A 27,186-nucleotide genomic window follows, 5' to 3' on the forward strand; every position below is an offset into this window, starting at 1 on the left:
CTCTGCTCCCTACTCAAACCTCCTAATTTGTGAATCCGACTTGTGGAGCCTTGACTTTTCATTTATAACACAGGAACACCCCTTCCTTGCTAGGTGTGTAGTCGACAGTCCTCAGCACCAGACCGCAGAGCCACCTGTGCCTCTCCAGCTGTCCAACCAAGGGACCCGGGATGAGGGAGTCGGTGTCAAGTGCAGCCTGAGCCTGGGGAGTCCTGTGGTGATCCGGGAGCTGGAGCAGCCAAACTTGACTCCAGCGTGCGGTGAGTGGGCCCAGGGGTGTCGGAGTAGAACCGCACTCCACTTTGCTCCGGGCCCCTCGATGCCCCTCACTCACCTCACCTCCACCCCCAGTGGCTGGTCTCCATTCCCCTTCTTTCTGCACCCTCGGACCTTTGTCCTTGGTCTAGGCTGCTCTTTGGGGTCTCAGACAGTTACTCTTTGGAACACAGGTCCTTTCCAGCCCTGAAGGGTGAGCTAGGGCCCTGGTCTCAGGGAGGAGGCGGTCCCACCTGTCTTGACCAGAAAACCCAGTTTCCTTGGCGATTTTCAGCATTTCCCTCCCACGTTACCCAGGGCAAAGCTGTTTCCACCACAGGGGCAGACTGCCTGCCACACCCACCTGCCTCCCGCAGTCACTGTGGGCCCCAGGCTCCCGGGTGAGGTTAGCAGCCCCCTGGGGGCTCAAGGGCAGGACCCTGGGGACCACCCTCCGGGACTCCTTGTAGCCACTGGAGCTCTGCGCCTGGATGAAGACTCTGTGGTGGTCATCTTGAAATTCGGATGAATGTGAACCTGTGTTCATCTTGCACCTGGCCAGTGCCTTCCAAGGGCCCTGCCCACACGCTGCGCTCTGGCCCGAAGCCCACTCAGATGGAGTCGAACAAAGCCACGCCAGGTCCAGGCGTGCAGACCTCTCGCCCGCCCGGCAGCTCTTGGCCATACTCACGGAGCAGATGCTTCCCCGGAGACCAATTCCCAGCTAATTATAAAATTGGCTGTTCCGCTCCGTGTGTGCGGTTGGAGAAGCCGCGAGTCAGCGTGTGTGCTGCGAATCTGTTTTGTACCCATGCTGGCGCGCGGCTCTGCTTCTTTCGTTGCTTGGCGATTGGTTTGGAAAAAAAGAAAAAGAAAAAATGACCCGCATCTGTGTGTTTTCGTGACAACTTGAAAGCGGCAGTGACTAAAGCCAAACAAAAGGCATCCACTGGGTCACCCTTTTGTCTGCTCAGCAGCGTCTCCTCCACTTTCTCTGGGAGAACCTTTGAAGTGGGCCAGAGGGCGCAGGAGAGAGCAGAAAGGAAAGAGGGCTGCGGAAAGTTCTAAGCACATCACAGCTCTGAGACCACATTTTGCTTGGGGGGCCGTGTGGCCCCCCCCGGCAGGAGAGCCACAGCCTGAAATTTGTTCAGAGCCTCACAAGCACAGCCTATGCTTTTGCCTGGTTCTTAGCATGTAATTGACATGTAGTGCATGCAGAAAAGCAGGCCTCATCTGAGAGTGCGGTTGTAGGGGTCAGTTCTGATCCGTAGCCATCCGTGCACAGCGGAACAAAGCACTGCCCAGGCCTGTGCCCGCGTCACTCTCCTTGCTGTTTTGAGCCCCGTGTCACAGCCACGTGGTCAACCCACCGCTGAGGGGCTTCCTCTTTATTTTGCTGACCTTCTGATTTGCCAAGTCCAATGTCCTTCTCCAGGGACCGGTCTCTCCTGGTGACATGTCTAAAGGATGGGACCCAGTCTCGTCATTCTCATGTCTAAGGAGCATCCTGCCTGTAGATCTCCCAACGAAGATTTGTTTGTTCTTCCCGCCGCCTGTGGATACTGTGTTAGTCTGGGTAGACTAGAGACACAAATCCAGGGAGACACTCATATGTGTATAAGAAAGAGCTTTATATACAAGAGCCACTGAGTGGGAAGTCTTGTGGATCCAGTGGCGCTATAAGCATCTCCGCATGGCTCCTCCAGCTCAGGGCACCAACAGGGCACTGACATAGCTCCATGTGTCTTGTCAACTGCAATGTCTCCCAGTGAGTAAGTCTGCATCCTGCCTCCATCGAGCTACTTATATGTAACACCTTAGTGCCTCCAAATGAGGTCATCAAGCTACGACCTGATTGACAGGCTAGACTCCAATCCTTCACTCTTAATCCTCTCAAATTGACCCAGATTATGCAACCACCACAGATATCATCGATATACTTCTCCAACACCGTAATTACAGGGCACCCGTTGTCCTCCTGGTTCTCCCAGTTGCTTCTTCACTGTCCAGCTTTCACATGCCAGTGAGGCGATTGAAAATCCCACAGCGTGAGTCATGTGCACCTGGGTTCTCGAAGTGGCAGATTGGCTTTTGAACACTTTAAAAGAGGGAGGTGTCTCGCAGAGGGTTTGCCCAGTGCCACGTGTCCTTTGATTTCTTCGCCTGCTGCTTCTGCGGGTGCTGATTATGGATCTACAGCCAATGAAATCCTTGTCAGCTCTGGCCTTTTCTTTGTTTTTCATGCCGTGGTCTATTGGTCCGGCGGTGAGATCTCAGTTCAGAGCATGGTTCACTGTCCCCAGTTGTAATTTTGTTTTCAAACTTTCACTGACATTTGACCCCATGCCAGCCGCCCCCTCTCTCACCTGGACAACAGCAGCCGCAGGAATGCTGCTCTTCTTGGTCCCCTTATCTGGTTCAGAACCATCTTTAAGGCTCACAAAACTGACCCTATCAGTCCACTGCTTAGACTCCCCAATGACGTCCCAGTATCCTAAGGCAAAGGTCGAAATGCCTTAAGAGGGAATTGATTTGACTTTCTACGCTTGTGAAGTGTTATTGTCTTGGAAACTCCCCAGGGCAATTAGACCCTGTCCTCGATGATTGCGAGGAGCTGGCACTGCCATGGCAGTGAGGTTTGTTTGCTTGTTTGGCTACATCATTTCTGGCCTCATCACCCCTTCTTTTTTTACTCCCCCCTCCCTCCTCTGACCAGCTCCTGAGGTCTCAGCCTGCAGGTCACTCCCTCTTCCAGCCCTTCCCCGAGGCCAGATTATCCATGGCCATTGAGTAGACTCACTCACAGCGACCCTACAGGACAGAGTAGAACTGCCTCATGGGGCTTCCAGAGCTGTCATCTTTACAGAAGCAGACCGCCTCATCTTTCTCCCATGGAGAGGCTGGTGGTTTCGAACTGCCAACCTTTTGGTTAGTAGCTGAGTGCTTTAACGACCATGCTATCAGATGTCCTTGACCGAGTGTTAGGTAAAAGCAAATAGCAGAGCTGGATCAAGTGGTTTAGTCAGTGCTTAGAACCCACAGGCGTAACGCTCGTGTCGACTGGAAATGTTTACTTGCTGATTTTCCTGTCGGTTTCTATCTCCTCGAACACCAGCTTGCATGTAGTCGGTGGGTCGAACATAAGATTCTCTGAGCCTTTTCCCAGGGAGAGGTGGGGTCTATGCTCCCTTGCCCTGGAATCTGGGAAGGCTTGTGATTTCTTTAACCAATAGGTTGCAGCTATGTGACTCTTGGGTCGGGCCAAGCTCGGCCATGGAGATCCTTGGGAACCCAGCTGTCACCATGGAAGGCCTGAAGCCAAAGGAGCAGTCCCTTGTAGGTGCTCCAGTTAACAGTACCAGCTGAACCAAACGATCGAATCCTTTTGCTGCTGGGAACAAGAGTCCAGGATTGCCTGCCACTGTTTCAGCCGAAGATAGAGATGGAAGTTGATTCTGGAAACCCTGAGCACCGTTCACTACCTTCAAACTGCTGTCAAAAGCCAGTGAAATCTCGCAGATGATCAACCCAACGGATGTGACCAAAAGCCAGTTTTGCGATGCTCCCAGGCAACAACCACCTGAACATTCATTTCCCCAAGGCTGAGGCTGAGCAGTCCCTGAAACCCCCTGCTCCGCTGCGCCTCTCTGTGGTGGATACTTCAGTCCTGGCTGCCTGTCTTCCATGGCCTTGCTTGCCCCACCCCAACTTAGAAAGCCGTCCCTACTGACTAAGCTGGAAAGGAGTTTTTATTGCAAGTGAGAGGATTGGTGCACCTTGCTACAGAAAACTCCATTTTAAATTAAATTATATTAGAGTTCTAGGGTTTTGATGAACAGTAGGCTCTCTTTCCACTCCCAGCCCCTGTCCATTTCAGACACTCAAGAGAAGCTTCCAGATCGCTCCATCCCCCAGGGGGGGGGAGTCACTCCAAGCCATTCAGTCTTCCAGCTGAGCCCCAGGCCGCCTGGCGCAGATGGACACCATCCTTCTGGGCTTGAGCAGCATTCCAGAGTGGAGCAGAACAAACCGGGGCTCGAAGCAGCCACTAAGCTGTAGAGAGCCACTAAGCTGTACAGCCACTAAGTTGTAGAGAGTTTGGAAGTGAAGAGCTTTGCTTTCTCTGCCGGCTGGAAGTGGAATCCCGGATCTGTTGGTAATGGCGTAATCACACAGTCCCCGAACCTCGCCAGACCGGCCTCCTCGCCGTATTACAGAGCTTACCACCGAGACAACCAGCTATAGGCGTGGAGTTTCAGGGCTCATGCATTTATTTCCTCAGCAAATATTTCCTGAGCCTCTACCCAGTGGTGTCAGCAGTAAGCATGTTCGGCTGTGAAACAAAGGTAGTTGGAGTTTGGAAGGGAGGCTGGAATCCCACTGAGGTGCCACAGCAGAAAGGCGGCCATTGAGGACTCCAGGAGGCCCGGTTCCCCTCCCAGGCACTGGCTCACCCGGGGGACAACCGATGGGCCAGTCACTGCAAGCTTACAGACCTAGGACACGGGGAGCAGGGAGGCCTCCATATGCGTTAGCTCCATACGTATGAGCTGCTTCTGGCACGTCCTGCCTGAAAGTTAGAAAGGACGAGTGACTGACTCATCCGGGGCCAAGTTCCTGCCTGGCGACCAGTGTCCAGAGGCCAAGAAGCCCAGCACAGGGAAGGAACAAACACCCAAGTCAGGGATTGGGGGCCAGGGGTCAGTCCTCATCTGTACAGTCACACACACACACACACACACACACACACACACACACACACACACACACACACACGTGCGGGCTCAACTTCCAGCCAGCTGGCCTGTGCAAAGGGCAGGGACTCTGGATGCTCAGCTACAGCCTGGGTCTCAGTTTCCATTTCTGTGAAATGGTAAGCTGAGGTCGGGAGGGAGGCTTTGCCGGATGTTTGCCTGCAAGGGCCTGGCACCTGGCCGCGTGTCTCCGATGCAGTGTGGGCCTGAGCAGCAGCTGCTGGGATGGCAACCAGCAGAGGTGGCAGCCCTCTCTCAGGAGGCCCAGAGCCAGCGTGACAAAGGCATGGGGAATGTGGCACTTCAGGCTGAGCTGGTGGAGGCCGGAGGTGTGGCAGCAACTCAGCCTGCACCTGGGGGGCCAGCAGTTGGCTAGGGGCTTCTTCCCAAAATGGAGAAGGGGTTCTGGGAATGGCTCTTTGAGCATGGCCTGGCCCTTGAGAAATACTGGCAGGTCGCAGACCAGGGTGATGACCATGGGCATGGCGTGCCAGGATCAGGCAGAGGCTGACGCCAACTCTGACTACCTGACACCACAGACCAGGGGTCTCATCTCTCTAAGCCTTCTAGTGTTGCTACTTCCAAGTGGAGAAGTATTCCTATACACGGATGTCTTCCCAGTGGAGTGTCTAGCCCAGCCTCTTCTCCTGTTACATGGACCACAGTGAGCAGAACAAGTCGTGGCAATTGACATAGCCACAGCATCACCCCTCTGCTCTGCCCGGATATCAGAGCTAAGCCCAAGGCTGCAGTCACAGGCGCAGGTGATGCGTCCCCAGTGACAAAGCAACCCCAAACACTGGCCCTTCAACAGAATGGCCGACGTGCATGCTTTTGAGTTTGGGGCTCACTCGTACTATACGGATTGCTGACTCAGATGTGGCTGACCTACCCTTATACCTTCCCAGCCGCTAGTACCCACACCGCTAATACGCGCTCACCCCCAAGGGCCCTGACCTCCAGATGAAATGACAAGTCAGGCTCTCAGTCCAGTGAAGACTGAGAATCAGACCTCTGTGTGCCAGGGAGTGTGTCCGTGCCTACATTCCCATGAGCGCACACAGGGCTGAGTGTGCCAGTGTGTATTTAAGAAGTGAGTCTCTCCTTGGCGACTTCTGGACATGCCAGGAGGTGTGGGTTCTCCGTGCCAACCTAGGCACTCTCGTATCACATGGCACCTGGCCAGGCTGTGAATGCTCCTTCAGTGGGTTGTGCACAACCTGACATTCGTGCACAGCAACACTGCCCTCTGAAGCGATCACTCCAAAGATGGGGACTGCAGGGATGGCAGGAAGATGTGCTGGAATGAGGGGCTATAAAAGGTAACTCTTGGCTCCACATTTCTGGGGGTCACCCCCACTGGACTTCTACCATTCTGCTAAAGACAAAAGCATTCTGGCTCATTCCAGCTACTCTGCCTGGTCATCGAAGCATCCATCAATGCTCCATATGTCTCTTGCATGTAACAATTCTGCCTGAGTTTACCTCTGGCCAGGGGAACTAACGAGCGTGGCTCTTTTTTCATCAATAACAACACTAAAATATGCTGAACGAGAATCAATGGAAGTCCGGTTCCTGAATCAGATCTGAGGTTGGCCAGTGCCTGGTAAAAGTACATGTGTGGGCACTCATTCAGCTGGCCAGTGTAAGCAAGAACCAGAGACGCAGGAGACCCAGGCTGGGCCCAGGGAGCTGCATTCCAGGCAGAGAGCAGGCTCCTTGGTCCTGGCTATAAATTGGAATCCCTGGAGAATTCCAAAGTCTGGGTACCCAAGGCATACCCCAGCCAGTGACATCAGGTTCTTGGAGAGGGGACCCTGGGCAAGCTGTCCAGTGGATTGTGGGGTGAAGAGCGGTCCAAGAGTCTCTGTCTAGCTGCTACCAGAGGACCAGAGCACTTCCCTGAACAGGTGTGAAGGGTGGGGTGGGACCTAATGGATGACATCAGAGTCCTCCCTTGGCAGGCGGTCCTGGGAGGGGTAGCCCGCATTTTTTAGATGACTGGGGGAGATTAAGGTGCTGCCATGACCTCTGTCTAAGATGAAGATGATAGACGTTCCCAACTAGAAGATCTGGCTCTACCAAACTCTGAAGTCCAGGTTAGCCACCTCCGCTGTGTTGCAAAGACATTTCGTTGTGGCAATGTGGATTGTGTGTGTGTGTGCACCTGTAGATACCCAACGTAGATGCAAACCATGTATCATTTTAACCATTTCCCCCCAAGTCAATAGCCTCACATTATTTATAAATTGTTAACCTCTCAATGCGGAAGCATAAAAACCAAGGATGCACCCAGATGTTTGCCAATTGATCAGTTGGTGGCCAAGTGGACAGAAGGCCGGGGAGCCTAGTGTCAATGCTGCTGCAGGTGAGCCCCCTCACCCCCACCCTCGGGCGGCTCCTTACGGATCCAGCCTGGTTCTTCTCCAATGTCTTCTCATGGAGTTAGTTGCACCTGATCTTATTACCTTCATTCAATTGATCTTCACTCAAATCCACTGGGGAATGGGCTGATTCTGCTTTTGTTTCTTTTACTTTTTCCATGTCATTTTATTGGGGGTTTGTACAACCCAATCCATCCATCCATCCTTCCATTGCTGCTTTCGTTTCTTGGCCAGGAATCTCTTGATCAGGTAAGTCTTAGGGGGGAGACACTGTGAAGATGGAAGACTACAGCCCTCGGGATGGCGGAGAGGGACATTGGGAGCCATTTTAACCATTTTTGAGCGTACAATTCAATGGTGCTAATTAAAGTTTACCACGTTGCATAACTGTCACTGGGGAGCCATGGTGGCATAGTGGTTATGCATCGGGCCTCGATCTGCAAGGTCAGAAGTTCAAAACCATCAGTTGCTCCTCAGGGGAAAGATGGAGCTTTCTACTCCTGTAAAGAATTTAAGCCTCAGAAGCTCACGGGGGCAGGTCTAGGCGGTCCTATAGGGTCTCTATGAGTCGGCATGGATTCAATGGCAGTGAGTTTGGTTTTGAGATCACCACTGTCTACTTGTGAAAGTTTTCCATCACACCCAGACAGAAACACAGGTCCCTTTGAGCAATCCCTCCCTGCTTTTCCTCCCCACTGGCTGGTATGAATCAAACCCATGGTCCCAGTGATTCTGACTTAGCCCGACCCTCTAGGGCAGAGCAGAACTGCCCGTAGTGTTTCCGGGCTGTCATCTTTGTGGAAGCAGCCTGGGTTTGAACTGCCGACCTTTTGATTAGCATTGGGATGCCTAGCCAACTGGCTCATACCAAAGGTGACCCCAGCCTCTAGCCTAGTTCAGGTTGATAAGATTGGCTTCTCCGCCATCTCTTCCTACAGAGGATTCCTGTGGATTCCATCTGATGAAACCCACAGGTACCGTCGCCTTTTATGCTGTTAAAAGAAAGAAAGAAGAGCTTGTGCAACGCTGTTGTTGGTCTTGCAAAAGTCCTTCATGCCGCGTCTCCAGCTTCCTTTTGATCACCAACTCCTCCTCCTTCCTCTGTTTCCAACGTTCGAATTGCAATCACAGTAATTACAGTGCGTCTTGATTGCATGTTGGATCGATTTCGGACAGCAGACGTTGGTAGGATTCTTCAGTGTCCTCATCATGGGCATTAGCAGCTAGAGCATAGATTTGGCCCGTCGCCATGTGAAAGGGTCCCGGGTGGCGCAGCGGGTGATGTGCCAGGGGCCCAATTGCCCGTCCATAATTTGAACCCATCAGCTGCTCCTAGAAATAGTTACAGCTTCAGAAACCTTACACAGCAGCGCTGAGTCTAAACCCACTTGGTGGCAGTAGTGGGTGGCTCACTTGGGTAAGAGTTAGACTGCTAATGGCAAGGTTGGCAGTTCAAACCCACCAGTCTCTCCACAGAAGGAAGTACTCATAAAGATTTACAGCCTCAGAAACCCTAACGAGTATAGCCAGGATGGATTGACCTGAGGGCAGTGGGTGGGGATGAGGTTAAATAAAATATGAAAGTGTTCAGTGGGTTCCGTTTGCCTCAGTCTGCCACTGGGCCACCATCCTCACCATGCCCATCCGGTTCTCCACCTCCCACAGGACCCCACATGGTGGCTTGTCTAACCCTTGTAGACGACAGTCTACATTTCCTTCCGAACAGGAGAGGGGACAGTTTTAAAATCTTGAGACTCTTTCTCAGCAGGTAAGTGCTTTCAGTCACTTGTGGATTTCTGAAGGTCCAGCCTTGGACCCAGATCAGTAACCAACAAGCAGTTGCCATGGCATAGATTCTGACCCGTGGTGACCCCAAAGCAGAGTTGGGGGACCTGGGGTGGATCAATAAGGTCTCTCTCTCTCTCTCTCTCTCTCTCTCTCTCTCTCTCTCTCTTGATGTGCCGTGGGGTGGGCTTGACCCTTCAATTTATCAGTCAGCAGGGAACCTGTTAACCTGCTTGCATCCTAGAGGAGTTCTCAGCTTTAATGACCAGTTGGAGAACCTCAAACAGGCTGCATGGTTACATCTCCTTTTCCCAAGGTTTCCCAAGCTTTGCCCAATCGCAGCAGCTGCTGCTGCCAGGGACATACTCTCCTTCCCGTCTGTCCTTGGCCTGGTTATGTCTACCTGGAGGTTCAGCTCAGACACAGCCTCCTCCAGGAAGCCTTCCCTGCAGGCCCTCCCCCACTTTCTATCACGGGCGCACCGTGGTCAACCCCGGCTGCTAGCTGCTGAGGCTGGCTGTACAGACATAGGATCGCCTCTGCCTACTGCAGCTGTTTCCGGAGGGCGAAAGGAAGAAACCCTCAAAGACTCTGCCGATAGAGCAATGGATTCACACGTGCTGCTACATCCACACAGCGGGAAATTGCGCACCCCTACGAAACACTGCCGCCTCTGCTAACCACCAAAAGACACGCACAAAACTAGAGAACACGCGGCTCAGCAAAGTGAGCCAGTCTCGTAAATATTTCATGACACATTATAAGGAAGAAAAAGAAAAGCAGTTTTTCACACCAAAGGATCAGACTGGAGACTTCGAGGAGGCGAGGGGGGTGGGGGGCGGGGCAGGGACAGGCAGAGGGGCGGGACAGGAAACGATGGGAGGGGCAAGAAAAGCACCCCATTCGTGGGGGCCTACGGAATACTATTACCCACCCGATTGGTGGAACAGGCTGTGCAACTACACAGAATACGTTTTTCTTAAAAACAAAAACAAAAACATGAAATAAATGAATAAAGTTAAACTTTTAAGTTTTACGAAATCGTCCTGAAATGCAGGCACAAAAGAATTTAAGTTTCTAAAACCGACAGTGGTGATGATTGTACAACCCTTCTTGATGCGATTGAAATATTGAATTGTATGAGAGATGAATGATATGCCCATAAAACTGTCGGGGGGGGGGGAAGAGAATTGAAGTCCAATTCAAGTTGACCTTTCCTTCTCTTAAACCACGCAGACCAGTCGCGTCAGGCATCTGGAGGCTTCTGCAGGCGGTGCTGATGCAGGTTCTAACTACAGGCTCTGCAGGAGGGAGGCAGGTGGCCACATTCAAACAGCACTCCGACAGGCAGAGTAATGGCCCCACCAAAGACTTCCACGTCCTCATTCCCAGAAACCGTGAAAATGAGGTGTGGCACGGGCAGGGGGAGGCTCCCTTGAATGAGGGCGGCGCCTGAACATGAAGCTTGCTAACCACCTGACCCGCAAACACGGCGATTATGCTACCCTAGCCGGAGGGGCCTACGTGTGCTAGTCCACGAGGGTCCTCTGTGGGGAAGACTGCAAACCCGAGCGAAGGAACTGTGAGGAAGACTCCAGCGGCCAGTCCCGATTCTGCAGCGAGGGCACCACGAGCCAAGGAGAGTGGGCAACCTCGAGAAGCCGGGGGCGTGGCTATGTCTAGCCAAGACGAGGCCTGCTAACTCCTGGAGTGTCATCCACTGAGACCCATCTTGCATTCTGACCTTCAGAACCAGAGGATAATAGATGTGTACTGTTTAAGCCGCTAACCTGGTGGCAATTTCTTACAGTAGTCAGAGGATTAATACAGTGATTAAGGGCCCAGGCCCTGGGGCGGAATCTTTTTCAAGAGGCTATCTTTTTAGACCTCACCCTCTTCTCTCCCCACCGGCTTCACAGGGGGGGAAGGAGGGGGGCGATGCTAGTCCTCTGTCCAAGGTTGTGGGGAAGGAGAAAGTCATGCATGAAGCCTGCTGCCCGGTGTGGTTCTGCTGGAGTGTGAAGGGCAGGCAGCGTGGTGTCCAGCATCACAGCGACATCCAGGCTGCCACAGTGGGGCAGTCAGACAGCAGGGTGGGTAAACTTAATCAGAGATATACATAAGCATAGGTGCCTATCTCAACAGGTGAACAAAAGTTCACACTGAAAACAGAGGCCCGTGGAGGCAGCACTGAAAGATGGGAGAGCCTACCAAATTCAGGAGAAGGCAAGTGGTTAACAGCATGCTCAGCTTGAGAGGTAGGGTCTAATCTAATAGCTGTAAGACACCGTCTATCGTACTATATTAATGTCAACAATTTTAATAGTATTGCTTTTGAGCTTGGTTGGTTTGGATGATGTGTGTTCCATTCTGTGGTGGCATGAGAGCTAAAATTAATGTGGCATCTCACCTAGTATATTATAAAATAACCGATGAACAATAACAAAATAGTAAGAGTTACGCAGGTAAAACATTTGGCACAGAGTAACTGCCCCAGTGCAGGTGTAGAGACAATCCATGAAGCACCTACCAACTGCGGACCAACAGGGCAGAGGCAGGGGGTGCAGTGGGCCCAGAGTAGATGGGGTTGGGACGGGATCCTTGGAGGTCGCAGGAAAAGCTTGTGACACATAGTGAAGTAGCATGGTCTATTCTATATAAAAAGTTCCTAGAAATCAATATGGGGGTGGGGGGAGAATACCGCCCCCCACTGTCCACGAGAAAAGTTGCCAGAGATGAAGAAGCAAGCGTCGTGCAAGCGAAGGCAAATGGCTGCGTGGAAAGGCTGGACACCAGGGAAATGCAGATGACCCCGAGATGTTTGCACCCATCCGACCGGCCAGCAGGGAAAGGATCCGGAACAACCAGGGCTGCCAAGTGTTAAGAAAAGGATGTTTTATTTCATTTTATGAGCAGAGCTGCTGGGCAACCCGGGCAACGCCAGGCACCCCTGGTGAGAGGGGGCTGGAGGACTGGCTTCACAGAGCAGGCAGGATGGACTCATGGGCTGCCAGAGGTGGCTGTCTCACCCCGGTGTGTGACGAGGGCCTTCCCCTGCTGCTTCACTGTGTGGCAAGTGAGGGAACAGGAGGACTCGTCAGAAGGGACCTGCCCTTAGCTCGGCTGTGAGCAAGACTGGGAGCCTCTAGGTGGTACACAGGTTCAATGCACTGGGATGCTAAGTGCAAGGTTGGAAGTTCAAGGTCACCCTCAGGCTCTTTAGAGGTGCCTCCAGAACTGTAACCACACATGGATGGTACATGAAGCCACTCCATGCCACCTTTGCTGTGAGTGCCGTAGGAAACAAACACAGGTGGACTTTGTCATTTACTCCACAAAGTAACAACAATACTACCCTTCCTCCCAACAAAAGCCTCAAACTCACTACCACTGAGGAGATTCCAATTCACAGTGAGTCCAACTGCCCTGTGGGTTTCTGTACAGGAGCAGAAAGCCTCACCTTTCTCCATTGGAGCAGCTGGTGGTTTTGAACCACAGACCTTGTAGCTGTGTACAAGGTCAAGACACTTAACTCATTAATAAAGGGAATCTGGCTATTACATGGACACATGGGTTTCCTGCCTCTATGGTTGATCTTTGAAGGTCAGCCAGGTGCCGAGCATGAGAAAATGTCCAACTTCACTAATAAAGGTAAACAAAGGCAAGATCTGCTCATCTGCCTATCGGATGACAAGAGTAAGAATGTTCCATCAAGAATGTAGTCAAGAATTCAAGGAGACAAACTTGCACCCACTTAGTCTGCAAAATGGGTGCAGCATCCTGGGGAAAGTTCCAAGTTTAAAAGCACACGCTGTGGGATGTGACTCCTATTCCGGGAATTTGTCATGAAGATGCGTGTGCAGGGCTATTGGGATGAATTATAGGAATGTGTTTGGCACACAGTAGGAGAAAGGTTGCTGGGCCCTGGTGGCATTGCGGTAACGCGTTGGGCTGCTAACTGCAAGGTTAGCAGTTCAAACCCACCAGCTGCTCCTGGGGAGAAACATGAGGCTCTCTAATAAAAGTTCCTGTTTTGGGAACCCACAGGGCCAGTTCTACCCTGTCCTGTGGGGTCACTAGGCATTGGCATTGACTTGGTGGCGGCGAAAAGTGAACGTCGGGCACACAGTGAGTGCACACAAGCCCGCTGCTGTTGGATTGAACATGGGCCAGTAAGAAGTCATGCCGGACACAGACTATAGGCACCTTCATGGCTCAACTACGTCTCCCAGCACATGTCAAACACAAGGCCACGGAACTGCCAGCGGTTTCAAACAGGACATCAGTGGCCCCTGAAGAAAACCCACAAAGGCCACTCCAAACAGAGGCTTGCTTCCGACTGAACTAAAAAACTTACTGCCACCCATTCAACGGCCACTCACAGTGCCTCAGTGGGACAGCATAGAACTAACCCTGTGAGTTCTCCAGACTGTAAATCTGTATGGGAGCACACCACCCCATCTTTCACCAGAAGAGCAGCAGATGGGTCCCAATGGCGGTCCATGTGGTGAACAGCCCAAAGCACATGTCACTCATTACACATCTAAGAATCATCCTATGTTTGCATCACAGCCCAGGAGGAGCGCTCACGGTTTAAATTAGGGTGATATAAACAAACAAACAAATAAATAATAAGGATGAAAATCCAGGAAGGAAAAGAAACCCCCACTGGGGGGACGGAGACACACTGATCTGATCTTTTCTATCTTCCCAGCTGGTCCCTCTCCTGGTGTAGCAGCAGCCAGGATTTGGAGGTTTCTGTGTGCAACTCTCTGCTCTGGTCTCAGTCACCTCTACCATGCCCTCTGCCTAAGACTGAAGACAGGCTCAAAACTGAGCAGAAAAAACCTATTAGTACAGACACACACAACACACACACACACACACACACAGCAGGACACTCCCCAGCGCAAAGGCAAAAAAAAACACAAAAACCCAAAGGAAACAGGTAAAAGGCTAGTTACAGTATCATTCAGTCATAAGACAACACAGCCTTTAAAGAGAACCATGGAGGTCTCTGAGTCTTTCCATGAAAATATGAGAAGGGAAAAGCAGATCACAACATAGCACAGATAATATAATCTAATTTGTGTATAAATAAGTATAGTTTCATACATGGATTAGATCGGATCCACTCTGTCCTCACCCACACGGTTAGGTTCAGAAGACCAGGTTGTCGTACAAAATTCAGCGTTTTTCAAAAACGGAGGATACAGACCCATGAGATCACAAAACGGAGGATGATTACATCAGCATATAACTGCCAAGCCACGGCATGACATGATGACAGACCACTGGGAACCACAGTCCGGCCCAGTTGACCCATAACCCGAACCATCAACGCCACTGAGCATTGAGTGTCATCACTTTGCACTTTGGGTTTCGTCGCTGCCAGACTTACTGTCATCAGTGCCCAAATTAGTCGGAAGTAGATTCGTTACTACTGTGAATGTAAATTGTCAGATAGTGAAGTCACCTATACGTGAGAACCAGGTGCATTAAAACACGAGTCCCCGGAGACGTGTGTCATAACATTGTTTAGAAGGGTTGGAAGTTGGAAGCACGATAATGTCCATTCGTCAGGACCGACTTATCAAAGGCCATCTACACAGCTGGATTTGGGGGATCCACTCAGATGAATGAATTGGACTTCCTGTGACTGATGTGTAAAGAGATCATAACACAATTTGGGGGTAAAAGCAAGGCTAGACGCACATGTGTACTGTGATTCCATTTGTGTAAAGCAGGCAGGTTTATATATGTCAAATATGTCTCCTGAGGCACATGCTAAAGCTCCAACAGCAAAACCCAACTCCATCGCTGTCGATCCGACTCTTACCGACTCTACAGGGCAGAGCAGAACTGCCCAGTGGGTCTTCAAAGCTGTCAATCTTTACAGAAACAGACGGACTCTGGTGGATTTGAACCCCTAATCTTAGTTAACAGCCATGCACTTAAGCACTGCGACATCAGATCTCCTTCAATCGTGCTAAATTCTGGGGCCCATACATTCTCTGTGCTGTTTGAATTGTTACAAGAACACCGTTAAAAAAAGGAGGAATCACGGTTGGGTGAAACGACCTCGAAAAAAATCCTGGTTCTGGCTGTCAGAGGCACACTGAGCGGAAAGTGGTATGTGGCCCATGTCCCAGCTGGGGCGGCCAGATGCAGCTGCACTGACCAGCTGAGATGCCACTTCTGAAGGCCTGTGCCCTGGTTGCTGTGGGTTGTGGAGCAGACTCCAGGTTCTGGTGACCCCAGGTATGTCAGAGTAGGCCAATGCCCCTTTTTGGTTTTCAGTAGCTGGTGTTTCTTCCGAGTTGCCTCTGGGTAGACTGGAACTGCAAACCTTTTGGTTAGCAACAGAATGCATTACCCATGTGAACCTCCCAAGGGTCTCAGAAGAAGACACAAGTCCCTAGTGCCCTGTCAGCAAAGCAAAGGAACACGGCCACATCGCTGATCCAGGGACACCCACCCCAGCTCTGTGTAAGGGCTGTCAGCAGAGTGCTCGGGGAGCACCTGTGTCCTCCTCACCTGTGTGAGGAGAGGCTCCTCCTGCCCTCCTGAGGGTGTGATGAGAGTCAGCGAGAAGACACACGTCCCCAGCACACAATACCACCTCTATCAGCAGACCCTGAGACATCTAGGCCCAGACCCCCTCCCTACCATGACCATACCTGCAGCCCACATCGGCCCAGTGCCAACGGGGCCTGGACTGTCTGACGATGTGGGCCCTTGGGATCCGGGGGCACGGGGAGGCCAGGGGCAGCATGGCCAGCTTCTCCATCAGGACGACCGGGAGAAGGGCAGGCTGTGGCAGGGGCTGGCTCCCTGGCTGCTCCGTGCTGCTGCTCTGGGCTGACTCACTGGGCCGTGGGAGCAGGAGGGAAGCAGAGCCTCTGGGCACACCCAACTCCCAGACACCCCCGTGCGAAACAAGCGTCCAACCTCCTCTCAGTGGGGCTGGCTCAGCCAGGGCCAGCTACAGGCACACACACACACACACACACACACGGGCCACGCCCATCTGCCTGGTCGCTGGCACCTGGTGAAGTGGAAACAGCACCTTTGATGTCAGAGACGCCAACAGCAGTGTCTGCACCGCTGCCTTCACCACCTGCAGCCGGTCTGACTAAAAACTGAGTTCATCCGGCGCCTTGCTGGTGTGGGGGAGAAAAAGCAATCATGGTGAGGTCTTGGCCCTGGGTTGGCCACCCCCTCTGTGGCCTTGAGCAGGTCGTTGGCCTCCCTATGCTGCTCCCCCTCCTCTGTGAAAGCGACGGGAGGCAGGGACACACACAGGGAGCCCTGCGGCCAGGGTTGTATAAAGGGAAGTTGCGGGGGGCGGGTTGCCGAGCTAAGGGGGCATGGAACAGCAGGGCTCGGGCTTGGGATCAGGAAAGCCCCCGTCCCCCTTGGAATTGACCTATTTGAAGGCACTGTCGCCGCCGTCGGGTGAAAGTTTGGGGAAGGGGAGGCTTAGGGAGCACTGCACAGCCCTCTCCCGTGAAACGGGGACTCGCTCATTTATTCCACAGGTGTTGACTGAGGCCCTGCTGGGGCAAGAGAGAAGAGCATGATTGTGACTCCAGGAGGGCTTTCCAGAGGTGGCGGCATCTCAATCAAGATGAGAACAGGGGATCGGATGGGGATCAGGTTGAAATCGGAAATACAGGGGTGGAGGTGCTGGTGTAGAGAATGGTGCTTGTGAGGTGGAAAATGGGGCATGTGGGGACATTCAAGAACCATCCCTCCCCACCACTCTGCTGTGTGGTCTCCTCTCCAGACCCACTGTGGGTTCAGAGTTCCCCCAGGAAGGTCATGGCCTCCATAGACTACCCTGGCTCACATTCAAGGCCCCAGGTGTTGGTGGCCCCCTCAGGTGACATATATCTTTCCACCTAAAACGAGAGGCCACATGGTGCACCTCAAGGAGCTGGCCCAGATCCATTAGTCACCCCGCTCTAGAGCTGTGCTCTGGCCTGGGGAAGACAAAAAGTGGGGCCCAAGACACTGGAACTATGAACCCCTCACCCCCAGAGCCACACTGCTTCAGACTGTCCACAACTCCTGCGTCGAGAGTAGGAGGCCTGGGACAGAGGGTCCTCTTAGGAGACCCACGGCTCAGGTAGCCATTGCTGGTTTTGACTGGCCGTCCACTTCCCCTGAGCCTCCCACTGTGGAGAAGACTGGAACCATGCCGTGGAAGGCTGACGAGCTCTGGTCCACCCTCCCTAAGTGGTGTGGGTTAGGAGCAAAAGTAGTGAAAAAGTCCTGTTGGAGCTGTGTGGAAACACACCGGGTACTTAAAGGCTGCGTGGCTGAAAGGTTGTGTGTGGAAAAATGGTAGATGAGAGGAAGACAGGAGGACAACTGGACAAGAGGATGAGTGGGTGAGCAGATGGGTTATGAGTGGGTGGATGGGTGAGTGGATGGATGGATGGATGGAAGAGTGAGTAGGATAAGCATGAGGGAATGAATAAATTCACAAGCCATTTGGTGAATGAGTGGACAAGTCAATGAATAAACACACAAATAAGCACTTGGGTGAGTACGTGCGTTCATAAATAAACTCCCAGTTCAAAATAGGACACCTAGTTGGCTGTGACCAATCTTAGGGGCAGGGCTTCCACAGAAAGCAAGGAGAGAGAGTAACTGCACTTGGGCCTCTTGCAGGAAGCCAGCTTCCTGGAGAGCTGGTGCACCAGCAGGGAACTAGGAGCAGTGTGGCCCACCCGCACATTCCTCGGGTGGCCCCATGGGGAGGACCCGGCCTGGCCGGTTAGGTCAAAGCCCAGTGACTCAGACCTGCCTTCTCAGCATGCTGGCAGCCCTCCAGCACCTCGCAGCCAGCCCATGACCCAGCTAACCTGCTCACTGTCGCCGAGACAGGCCCACTCCCACCAGGCCCGAAGGCAATACAGATCGTGTGCGCGCTGCAGGACAGCCCTTCCCCGTGATGGGCGCTGGCCCACCCAGTGTGGCTGGCCCGCGGCCGGTGATCAGCTCTGCCATGGAGGCTAGGTGACTTCACACCACGGGCCTTCACCTCTGAGTCCCAGCTGCCTTGTGGGCTCAGTGAAGATCCTGTCTGCCTTGAGGGACTGTTGGGAGGATTCAGTGGGAGGATGTATGCCACACACTGAAACCAGGCGCGAGTATCTTGTTTCCAGGTGTTGTTTGTTTCAGGAAGAATGTAATTTATCGAGCAACTTGAACGGTGCTAGCCGGCCTGTGCTCAAAGCTCCTCATCCATCCCACCTTGTAAGAAGGGCATTGCCTCAATTAGCAGGTGGAGACCCTGAGGCTAGCGGGAGGGTGAGGTACTTGCATTGGGATCCCTGACTGGTGGGCCCAGGGGAGCAGGTGTGCCTGGATGTGTCGATGGGATGAGACATCAGTTCAAGAGCCTGAGGAACCCTGCATTGCTGGCACCCCCAGTCTCAGACCAGGGACTGTCCTCCCAGCAAAACCATACCCACCCCTGTGTTCCTTGGGATAGAGAAGACATGGGCAGGTAGGTTTCCTTTAAACGGCAGTAGCACCGTCAGCTGCATCATGGGAAACCAAGAGGTGGCAAAGGTGTGTGTGTCCCTGTGGAGCTTGAGAAACATACCTTAGATGGTGATGGTCCAAAGGGGCAGCGCTCTGGCTGCCTTTGTGACATTGGACAAGTATCAACCATCTCTGGGCCTCACTGGAAGATGGAACTATAGCCTCCCCACAGGGCGGTTGTCAGGGTCCACGAAGGCAAGGCCTGGGGCTGGCACCCCACAGTGGCACTCAGCAGAATGAAGTGCAGAAGAGGGGACCCTCAGGGATCTGTGGCTAGAGAGCACAGAGTGGGTTTACTAGGTACATGTTTTCTCTCTCTCTCTCTCTCTCTCTCTCTCTCTCTCTCTCTCTTTCTCTCTCTCTCACACACACACACCACTCACTCACTCTGCCTCTTGGTCTAGGGTCTCAGCTCCATCCTGATAGCAGCAGGTAGGCCTTCCCTCCTCCCCTCCCCTCCCCTCCCTCCTCCCAGGACTGCTTAGCTGCCAGGAGCTCAGAGGGGCTGTCCTGCCTGCTTCCTGGCCCAGGTATCCTCCCCCTGGGCCCCAAGGCACCAGAGCCCAGCGGTGCCTCCTCACTCATGTCCAAGCACCCCTGGGCTCCTCAGAGTGGCTGGGAACCAGGGAACTTGGTGGCTGCTGGCTTTTCTAGGTCAGCACCAAACTGAACAAGGGCAGGTTAGGGGGGCCTGGCCCAGCCCACACCCCAGGAGGCAGTCCGTGGAGACTCCCAGAACCTGCAGTGGGGGAGGAGGGAGACAAAGGCAGGGAGCTGCAGCAGAGAAGTCTGTGAGCCAGCGCAGGCCCCCTGAGAGTCAGCAGCCCCAGCACACCATGTGTGTGTGTGAGCGTGTGTGAACGTAGGAGTGTGTTATATGAATGTACACAGAGGTGACAGTGTGTGATCGTGTGTGTGTGAGACTGTGTGCCATGTGTGAGTATATGGTGTTAGCATGTGAAAGGGAATAGCGTGTGAGACAGTGTGTGTGAGGCTGTGAGTCCATTGTGTGAGTGTGTGCGTGTCTGAGATTGTGTGAACGTGTTAGAGACGGGCAGTGTGAGCATGTATGCGTCAGTGGGAGAGAACATGTCAGTGGCATACGAAAGTGTGTGATTCCCCCACCCCCACGAGGGGGATGAACAACAGAAACGTGGGTGAAGGGAGACAGCAGATGGTGCAAGATATGGAATAATAATTTCTAATTACCAAGGGCTCACGAGGGTGGGAAGGATGGGGAGGGAGGGAGAAAAAGGAGCTGATATCAAGGGCTCAAGCGGAAAGTCATGTTTCGTAAAGGTTGATGGCAACACATGTACAAATGTGTCCGAAACAATTGATGTAAGGATTGTTATGAGCTGCAAGAGCCCCCAATAAGGCGATTTATTATATAAATAAATGAGTGTGAGAGAGAGATTGTGTGGCACATGTGTGTGTGTGTGAGGCTGGGCGAGTGTGGTTGAGAGGTGTGTGAGGGTCCAAGAGAGTCAGTGTGCACAGGGGGGGGGGTCATGTGCAGTGCAGCTGAGGGCGCGGGAAGCAGGCACTTGTATGGATGCCCCCTTTGGCAGGGGGGTCTGACAGATGCAAAGTCAACTGGATGGCAAAATATGAAATATCGACGCACATTTGGCTGCAACGGTGTTCAGTTCAGCCTTCAGGGTGAGACTAGGAGTCACATTCAGCAAATGGGGTGCTCTCTACTCCTGCGTGGGCTGGGCTCCCACTCCAGGGAGCCATGGAGAGCATGTTCCAATGTGTGCATGGGATGGATCCTGCTAGCTAAGAGTGGGGAGGCATAAGCCTGGGAGATGAATCTAGGGCTCCATTCCCTGTTCCTTGGACATCGGAATAGTCTGTAAATGGTGAGAGGTGGGGTGTGGCTGGTGAGAACCAGGAGGGGAACAATGATCCCCAAGTGGCACCCAGCAGGGCAAGTCTTCTCCAGGCCTGGTTAACAAGCCTCCTGCCTCATCTCCATGGCCCAGCCTGGGGAGGAAGGCCTGAAATCACTCTGAGCAAGTACCTGGCTGCTCAGCGCTTCAGTTTTCTCAATGGTCAGGCAGGGATCAGCAATCACCCTGCCTCCTGAGATGCATGGAACGCCCGGCTGAGAGTGCCGCCCGACAGGCAGTGTTCACTCCACCTGCGTTCCCTCGTAACCAGGCAATGTGGCACACACTCCATATACACACGTGTGTTTAAAACAGAAACTCTCATTATTAAAATCAATTAAAGCCTAATCAGAGTGAGTTTTAAATGAGAGTCAACACAACCCTGGCCCCCACACCTTTGAAAAGAAGGGAAGAGGCTGGAGATGCACAGGAAAGGGCAATGGGTATCTCAGCGAGGTGCCAGGGCTGGGACCTTGGACTCCAAAGTTTGTTGAATGATTGGACCTGAGTCAGGCCTGGCCAGTTTACTAGGGGGTTCTTATACCTGTTTTCTTTAATGGAGAGCCCACACCCTCTGGCCCCATCCAGTCTTGGGGCTGCTTCTGAAATCAGTTAGCCACCTTCTCCTCATGTGGCTGCTGACTGGGTCTTCGTGACCTGGGCTGGGCTGTCTGGCGGACCATCTGTGGTGGTAAAACACAGCTGTTTCCTTGGGGGCTTCCATGTGTCCATCCAGCAGGGAGATAGGGCAGGGCCAAAGGAGCTCCTCCCTCTGCTCCATTGCCTTCCATCTCCCTGGGAGGGCCCCTCCTGTCCACACAGCCCTGCCACAGCCCAGCTGACTCCAGGAAATCAGGGCTGAAAGAAAGTTGGGAGGTTGAGTCTTAGGAGGGTTTGGGGGTGATATGGTGGAGAGTGGGGGTGGGAGGAGAACTCTCTTCATGGGAGAAGGGACCTGCAGCAGAGCCTAGGAGGCCCATTTCCTCCTCCCACCAACTGAACACAAATAGATATGGCTGCATCATTGGTGAGACTCCTCATCAAAGGAACACGTGCGGCCCTTTATTGAAAAGTAACCCAAGGCAACAGGAGTAGCTGCAGGATATGAAACCATGTGGGGCCTTCTGAGCCTGGGGCCTAGTCCGACTGCCCAGGTCACACCAATGGAGCCCTCCCTGGACACGAAGCTCAGAGTGTGCTGTCCTGGGGAAAGGGCTCTCAACCATTAAGATGTGTGAGCCCGAAAGGTCAGGGCCCGGCCTAACTGATGTTAAGTGATGGTCCCTGCATCTTCATCCTCACCTTGTCCCTCCATTTCAGATGGCAGGGACTTCAAGTTGTGACCTATGGGGGTTGAGGGGTCATGTGGCAGTGGGATGGCAAGAAGTGGATGCAGAAGAGATGGAGAGTAGCCTCTGGAGGTCCAGCCGATGGACTGGGTGTGGAGCAGGTGAAAAGGGCACAAAGGGGCTCAGCATCCATGGAGATAGACTCCTAGGAGCAGCCGGGTTGATCACTGGTGGTACTGTTTATTGGAATGGCCAAAGGATTGGGGCCCCTGTATTTTGCTTTGTTGGGGAACAGTGTGCATCGAGAAATCCATTCTGGATGGGATCAAGTCACAAGCAGACAGACAACAGAGCTCAGAAAGGAGGTCAGGGGCCCCATGCAGGGGTCACTGGCAGAACGAGAGCTCCTAGGGGTTCCATGTGGGTGCTTCCCAGTTTCCTCATCTGTGGAATGGAGCTAAGAAGAAAACCCTTTTCCGAGGATTTCATATGTTTCTGAAAGGGAAATGCTTATAACTAGCCCTGCTACTGGTCAAACATCCACTACATTATTATGGATATTGACATGGCTGTGTCATTTCTTCCAAACAGTGCTTCTGTGTCCTGTGTCAGGGGTTACTTTGGGTGTTCCAGAGACATCTGTGGACAAGGTAAAGTACCTAGCCTCCCAGATGGACGTAAGCATTAGGGAAAGAGAAAGAATGGAGCAAGGTGGAGGGATCGTGAGAGGGGTGGAGAGTACAGTATTAAATATTGTTGTTGGGGGTGAGGTTTCAGCAAGAACTTGAAAGTGACAATTGGCCCTGCGGATGTCTGGGAGAGAGGACTCACAGGCAGAAAGAACATCCTGGACAAAGACCCTGAAGATGCGCGTGAGTGGCGGTCTGGGTGGTGAAGAGGCCAGTGAGCGCTGGGAGAGAGGTGGGAGGTGAAGTCCCACAGGTAAGGTGAGGGGGCCTTTAGGCGGAGTTTCCTCAGGGCAGAGGGCTGATCCGCCAACATGGCAGAGGCAACCAGCCCTCCAGCCTAGCAGAAACAGCGGCTCTCCAACTGGGCCCAGGAGGCAAGCGTCCCAACATGGAGGGTACCACTTCCCCAGGATGACAGAGGGAGCGGGAAGCTTTCTAACCAGGCTCTGGACACTCTCTAAGGCCTGCCTTTCCCAGCCACCCCCTCACAGCAAGAAAGGCCTCACCTGGCTGCATGGGCTCATCAGAGGAGCCTCTCCTCCTCCTGGCTATCCAGCACCTCCTCCCAGCAAAACTCAGCCAGCCCTTTGTCCCAGGGCTCCCAATCAAAGCATAAGCTGGAGTCATCCTCCTCTGAATCTGTGGGGGTAGGAGACAAGAGTGGGTGGTCACACCGCCTCCTACTTCTGACCCCAAAAGGACCCCTTCCTAGGGCTTGGCGTCCCAGCAGCCTTCTCTGCAGTCAGGGGGATCTAGTCCAACTCATGACCTAAGATCAGGTCTCAGGGAGCCTTCAAGCCCTTAAAGGGTGGCCAGGGGCCAAGAAAGAAGGTTGTCTCGTGACTTCCTAAGTGGCTAAGCCCATCTACTAGAGAGTGACCCTAGAGGTTAGTAAATGACCTGCCTGTATTGGGCAAGGTCCAAGGGGGAGTCCTGAGGGGACACAAGCCTTATCACTGAGCCTCCCTCCATTCCTCAGCAGCTCACCATCAATCAATATCCATTAATATCATTTACAATGATCCTCACAGCTCCGGCTTGTGGTTACACACGCATGAAGTCTGACTGACTGAACGGTGGTACACCCACACCTCCTGGAGACCTGGTCCCTTCCACCCAATGGCATGCCCTGAAACTAGGAAGAGAATTGTAGCAGGTCTCTGACATGCATGCATGCTGAGCAAGCTGCAGAGGGATGTTTATGGTAGCAACAGACCCTCCTCCTCAGAAGTGCTGTTGTGCAAGCCTCCCAGGTTACAAAGTGTGCATTTGACCTGGCTAACCTTGATTGTCTTGGGAAGGATGGTGGGGGAGATTACTTTTCACACTCTAGTCTTGTATTGCTTCATGGGTTGTAGAAGAGTGAAGGAGGGTGCAGAGCGGCCCTCAGACTGCAGACCAAGGAAGAGCAGGAGCTAGAAAAGCCCCGGCTTCTTCGTCTGTACAAGGGGCACAATGATGGCATCTAAGAGGAGCGTGAACTGAAGCAGCGCTCCCACAGGCCTCGCACGGGCTAAATCAACCCAATGCGGGGGTGGGGGTGAGTTTGAAGTCGAGAGATTCAAAGGCAGCTTTGCATTTCAAATCTTGTCCAAGGATGGCCATGTGGGGTGGGAAGGGCTTCAATCAACCTGGTCCAGGCGGGAGTGTGGACTGCAGAGCTGCAGCACGGGCCTTCGTCTGCTTCAGTCCCCAGTCCACCTCTCCGGAGCGTCCCCTGCTCCCCTCTGAAAATTCCTGTTGAAGCACAGAGGGGATTACATCAGGGGACCTCCTCCTAGAAGAGGACCCAGGTCTTCATCCTCTCCTCATGAGATCCCACTTGTCGGTTTTCTGAGGGCTCAGCTGTCCCTGGGCTTAGTACATCAGTCTTGCCAGGCGGATTCTCTTCCTCCATCAGTCCGGGAGAGTGCCACTCTGGCCCAGGGCCTCACCTACCACACTCCCTCCCTCCGCTTCACTGGCTCCTTCAGTTTGGGTTGGATTGGGTTCTTCAGAGAGTTCTGCTGAAGTCTGCACCACCGCTCCCTGTGACTGTGACTTTGTTTGAGAATGAGGTCTTCTCAGGTGTCAATTCCAGGTCATCACCACCCCATGTGACACAGAACTGTCCCACATGTCTTTTCTCCGCCTGTAGTTATTATGGGAGCAGGTTCTTAGGGTGTCGGGTCTCCCCACCGGGTGGGTTCACACAGCCATTTTTCTTAGCAGCCAAGCACTAACCATTAGGCTAAGCAGGACTCCTCGACGAGGTCATCTGTCATCCCAAGGCCAATAGAATTGGTGTCCTCATACGACAGACCCAAAGGGAGCAGGCTGTATGACTAGAGGCAGAGGTTGGACTGAGGGGTCCACAGGCCTGAGGAGCCACGGGGATTGTCCGCATGGACCAGACTCTTGAGGCTTCAGAGCGAGGGGCCCTGAGCCCTGGACTGGTAGCCTCCAGAACCGAGCAGAAGGTGCTGTGGTCTCAATCACCCATCCGTGGTCACTTGTAGCGGCAGCCCTCGGACTCAACTACAGGAGACTCATACCTCAGAGACATGCCAGTTTGATCTCAGGCCACCGCAACCGAGCACGTACTGCAATAAAGCAAGCCACGCTGTTTGTGGTTTCCTCGTGCATATGAAGGTTATGTTTATGGTGTACTGCAGTCTCCTGATTGTGCAAGAGCATCACAAAGAAGTGTGAAATGTGGTGAGAATTACCACCATGGGGCAGACTCGGTCAATAAAGTAAAGGCCATCAGACCAGGTACACTGGCCAGTCTCCTGCCCTGACATGGACCCGCCAAGCCTGTGACTCATACAAACTGGATCCCAGGCCAAAGAGATTCTCAGAGGGGAAGTTAGAAAAGCACAAGGCTAGGTGTTTGGAGACCCTCTTCCCACAGGCCCTGGCTCACGGGCAGGACACACACAGTAATAATGAGTGCCAGGAAGGCAGGCAGGACCCTGGGGGGGGTTCACTTTGGTGAAAAACTCAGAAAAGTTCTTCGAAAACACCACATCAGTGAACAGCCTTTCGAGAGAAAATGGGAAGAATGGCCGGGTAGGGTAAGCTGTGGCCATCTCCCTGGACACCTTGCTGGGGGGAGTGAGCCTCAGATCTGGACGGGGGTGGGGGTGCCCTGCTCTGGAGAAACCAGGCAAAGCCACTCCCACAAGTCACCATAGACAAAATCCCACCCGAGATAGTCTTCTCCAAGGACCTGCTGGGTGCCAGCCCGAGGCGCCTGCCATGCACTGACCTGCTGAGGCTTCCACGACCCACCGCACAGCACCGGTGCCCTCACCAGCTTCCTCTAGGGGAGAAGAGTACGGCTCAGACACCAGCCAGCTAGCTTTTCCTAAGTCTCACTTTCTTCAACTCTAAGACAGGGGTGACTATTTCATAGGGTTATTCTGAGGTGCACGTGAGATAAGAATGCGTGTCGTACTCTGGTGCTTTAGCACAGGGCCTGGTACACAGTTACGGGTCAGTCTCTGCTTCTGCAGTTCATAGCTCTGGGAACCAGCTGGGGCAGCTCTGCTTTGCCATATAGCGTGACTAGGAGTCAGAATCCACTCAATGGCACATAGCTTATTTTCAGAAATTCACTTATTTTTGTTGTTGAGCAGAACAAAACGCCAACCCAACATGCACATGCCATTCAGTGACATGGATTCTCACCCTCCTTTTCTTTGCCGTTCCTTTTCCATTAACACCAGGCCAAGGTGTATTGGTGGCGGTCCTAAAGACCCACCAAGTCACCTCCCCAGAAAAACCACCGAGCAGCGTGCACACGCACGCACACTGTATGCACTTATTTGCCCCCACTACCTCTCTCTCTTCCTCGAGGTCAAACTCGGGAATTCCCTGCGCCACCAGGATTCAACCTTGGACCCTGGACTATGAACCCTTCACTGCCATCCCAGTATGTCCCTCTTGCACGGACGGCTTTTATCTGAGCCACAGTGGGAACGCCTGACCCAAACCCTTCTCTACCAGGGTTCCAGGAGCTCTTGGTCTGCTGGGCCCCCACAGCCCAGCCTGGGAGGCTCACCTTGGCCAAGTAAGAAGCACAGCCAGATGACTAACAGGAACAGCAGCAAGCCCGCAGGCAGGCAGAGCCAGAAAACCAGAAAGGAAAAGGTGAGGTCGTTCACCAGTGGCACCAGCGGGTACTTCATGGTGCATGAGTGGGGGCCAACCAGCCAGGGCTAGGTTACACACTGCCCTCAGCCCCATTGTGACTAAGGGGCTGAGGTAACAGGGAAGCCAGTGTCCTTCAGGTGAAGCTAGTAGGGCAGACCTGAGGGCGCCCTGTTTTGGACAAGTGGGTGAGAGGCAGTGGGAATTCAGCTGAGGTCTCCTAAAGCCGAGGCCTCTAGGCAGGCAGGCAGGCCTGGGTCTGGGATCCGAGCTAAGCTGCTGGTGGGCTAATGAGACACCTCCCTGATTCTTGCTTGTGAGACGGAAATAATACTAATATAGTTAAGGTTTATTGTGCCAACCTGGCCGATAAACACATGTGGGATTAAGTGAAGGGCAAAGAGATAATTAGATCAGTAAGCCTCGCCTTTCTAGTTCTT

At 53.1% G+C, this 27,186-nt stretch overlaps 2 protein-coding genes across 2 annotated transcripts in view; both read right to left on the minus strand.

Annotated features, from left to right (window-relative positions):
• Positions 1-18,199, minus strand: part of ARHGAP40 (Rho GTPase activating protein 40) — a 43,033-nt gene extending 24,834 nt beyond the window's left edge. Inside the window, exons 1-2 of the mRNA XM_075527931.1 lie at positions 18,063-18,199; positions 15,862-16,050 (exon numbers count right to left, since the gene is read on the minus strand). Coding sequence (XP_075384046.1) covers positions 15,862-16,050; positions 18,063-18,199 — 326 coding nt within the window. The remainder of the gene's footprint in view (positions 1-15,861; positions 16,051-18,062) is intronic.
• A 4,936-nt stretch (positions 18,200-23,135) lies between these two features.
• On the minus strand, positions 23,136-26,784 carry ADIG (adipogenin). The gene is made up of 2 exons (XM_075527933.1): positions 26,658-26,784; positions 23,136-23,251 (listed from the first exon to the last, which is right to left on the minus strand). Exons 1-2 carry the CDS (start codon positions 26,782-26,784, stop codon positions 23,136-23,138), a joined length of 243 nt encoding a protein of 80 aa, XP_075384048.1.
• Positions 26,785-27,186: the final 402 nt, after the last annotated feature.

This window comes from Tenrec ecaudatus, chromosome 12, assembly GCF_050624435.1.
Source record: "Tenrec ecaudatus isolate mTenEca1 chromosome 12, mTenEca1.hap1, whole genome shotgun sequence".
Classification (NCBI taxonomy): Eukaryota; Metazoa; Chordata; class Mammalia; order Afrosoricida; family Tenrecidae; genus Tenrec; species Tenrec ecaudatus.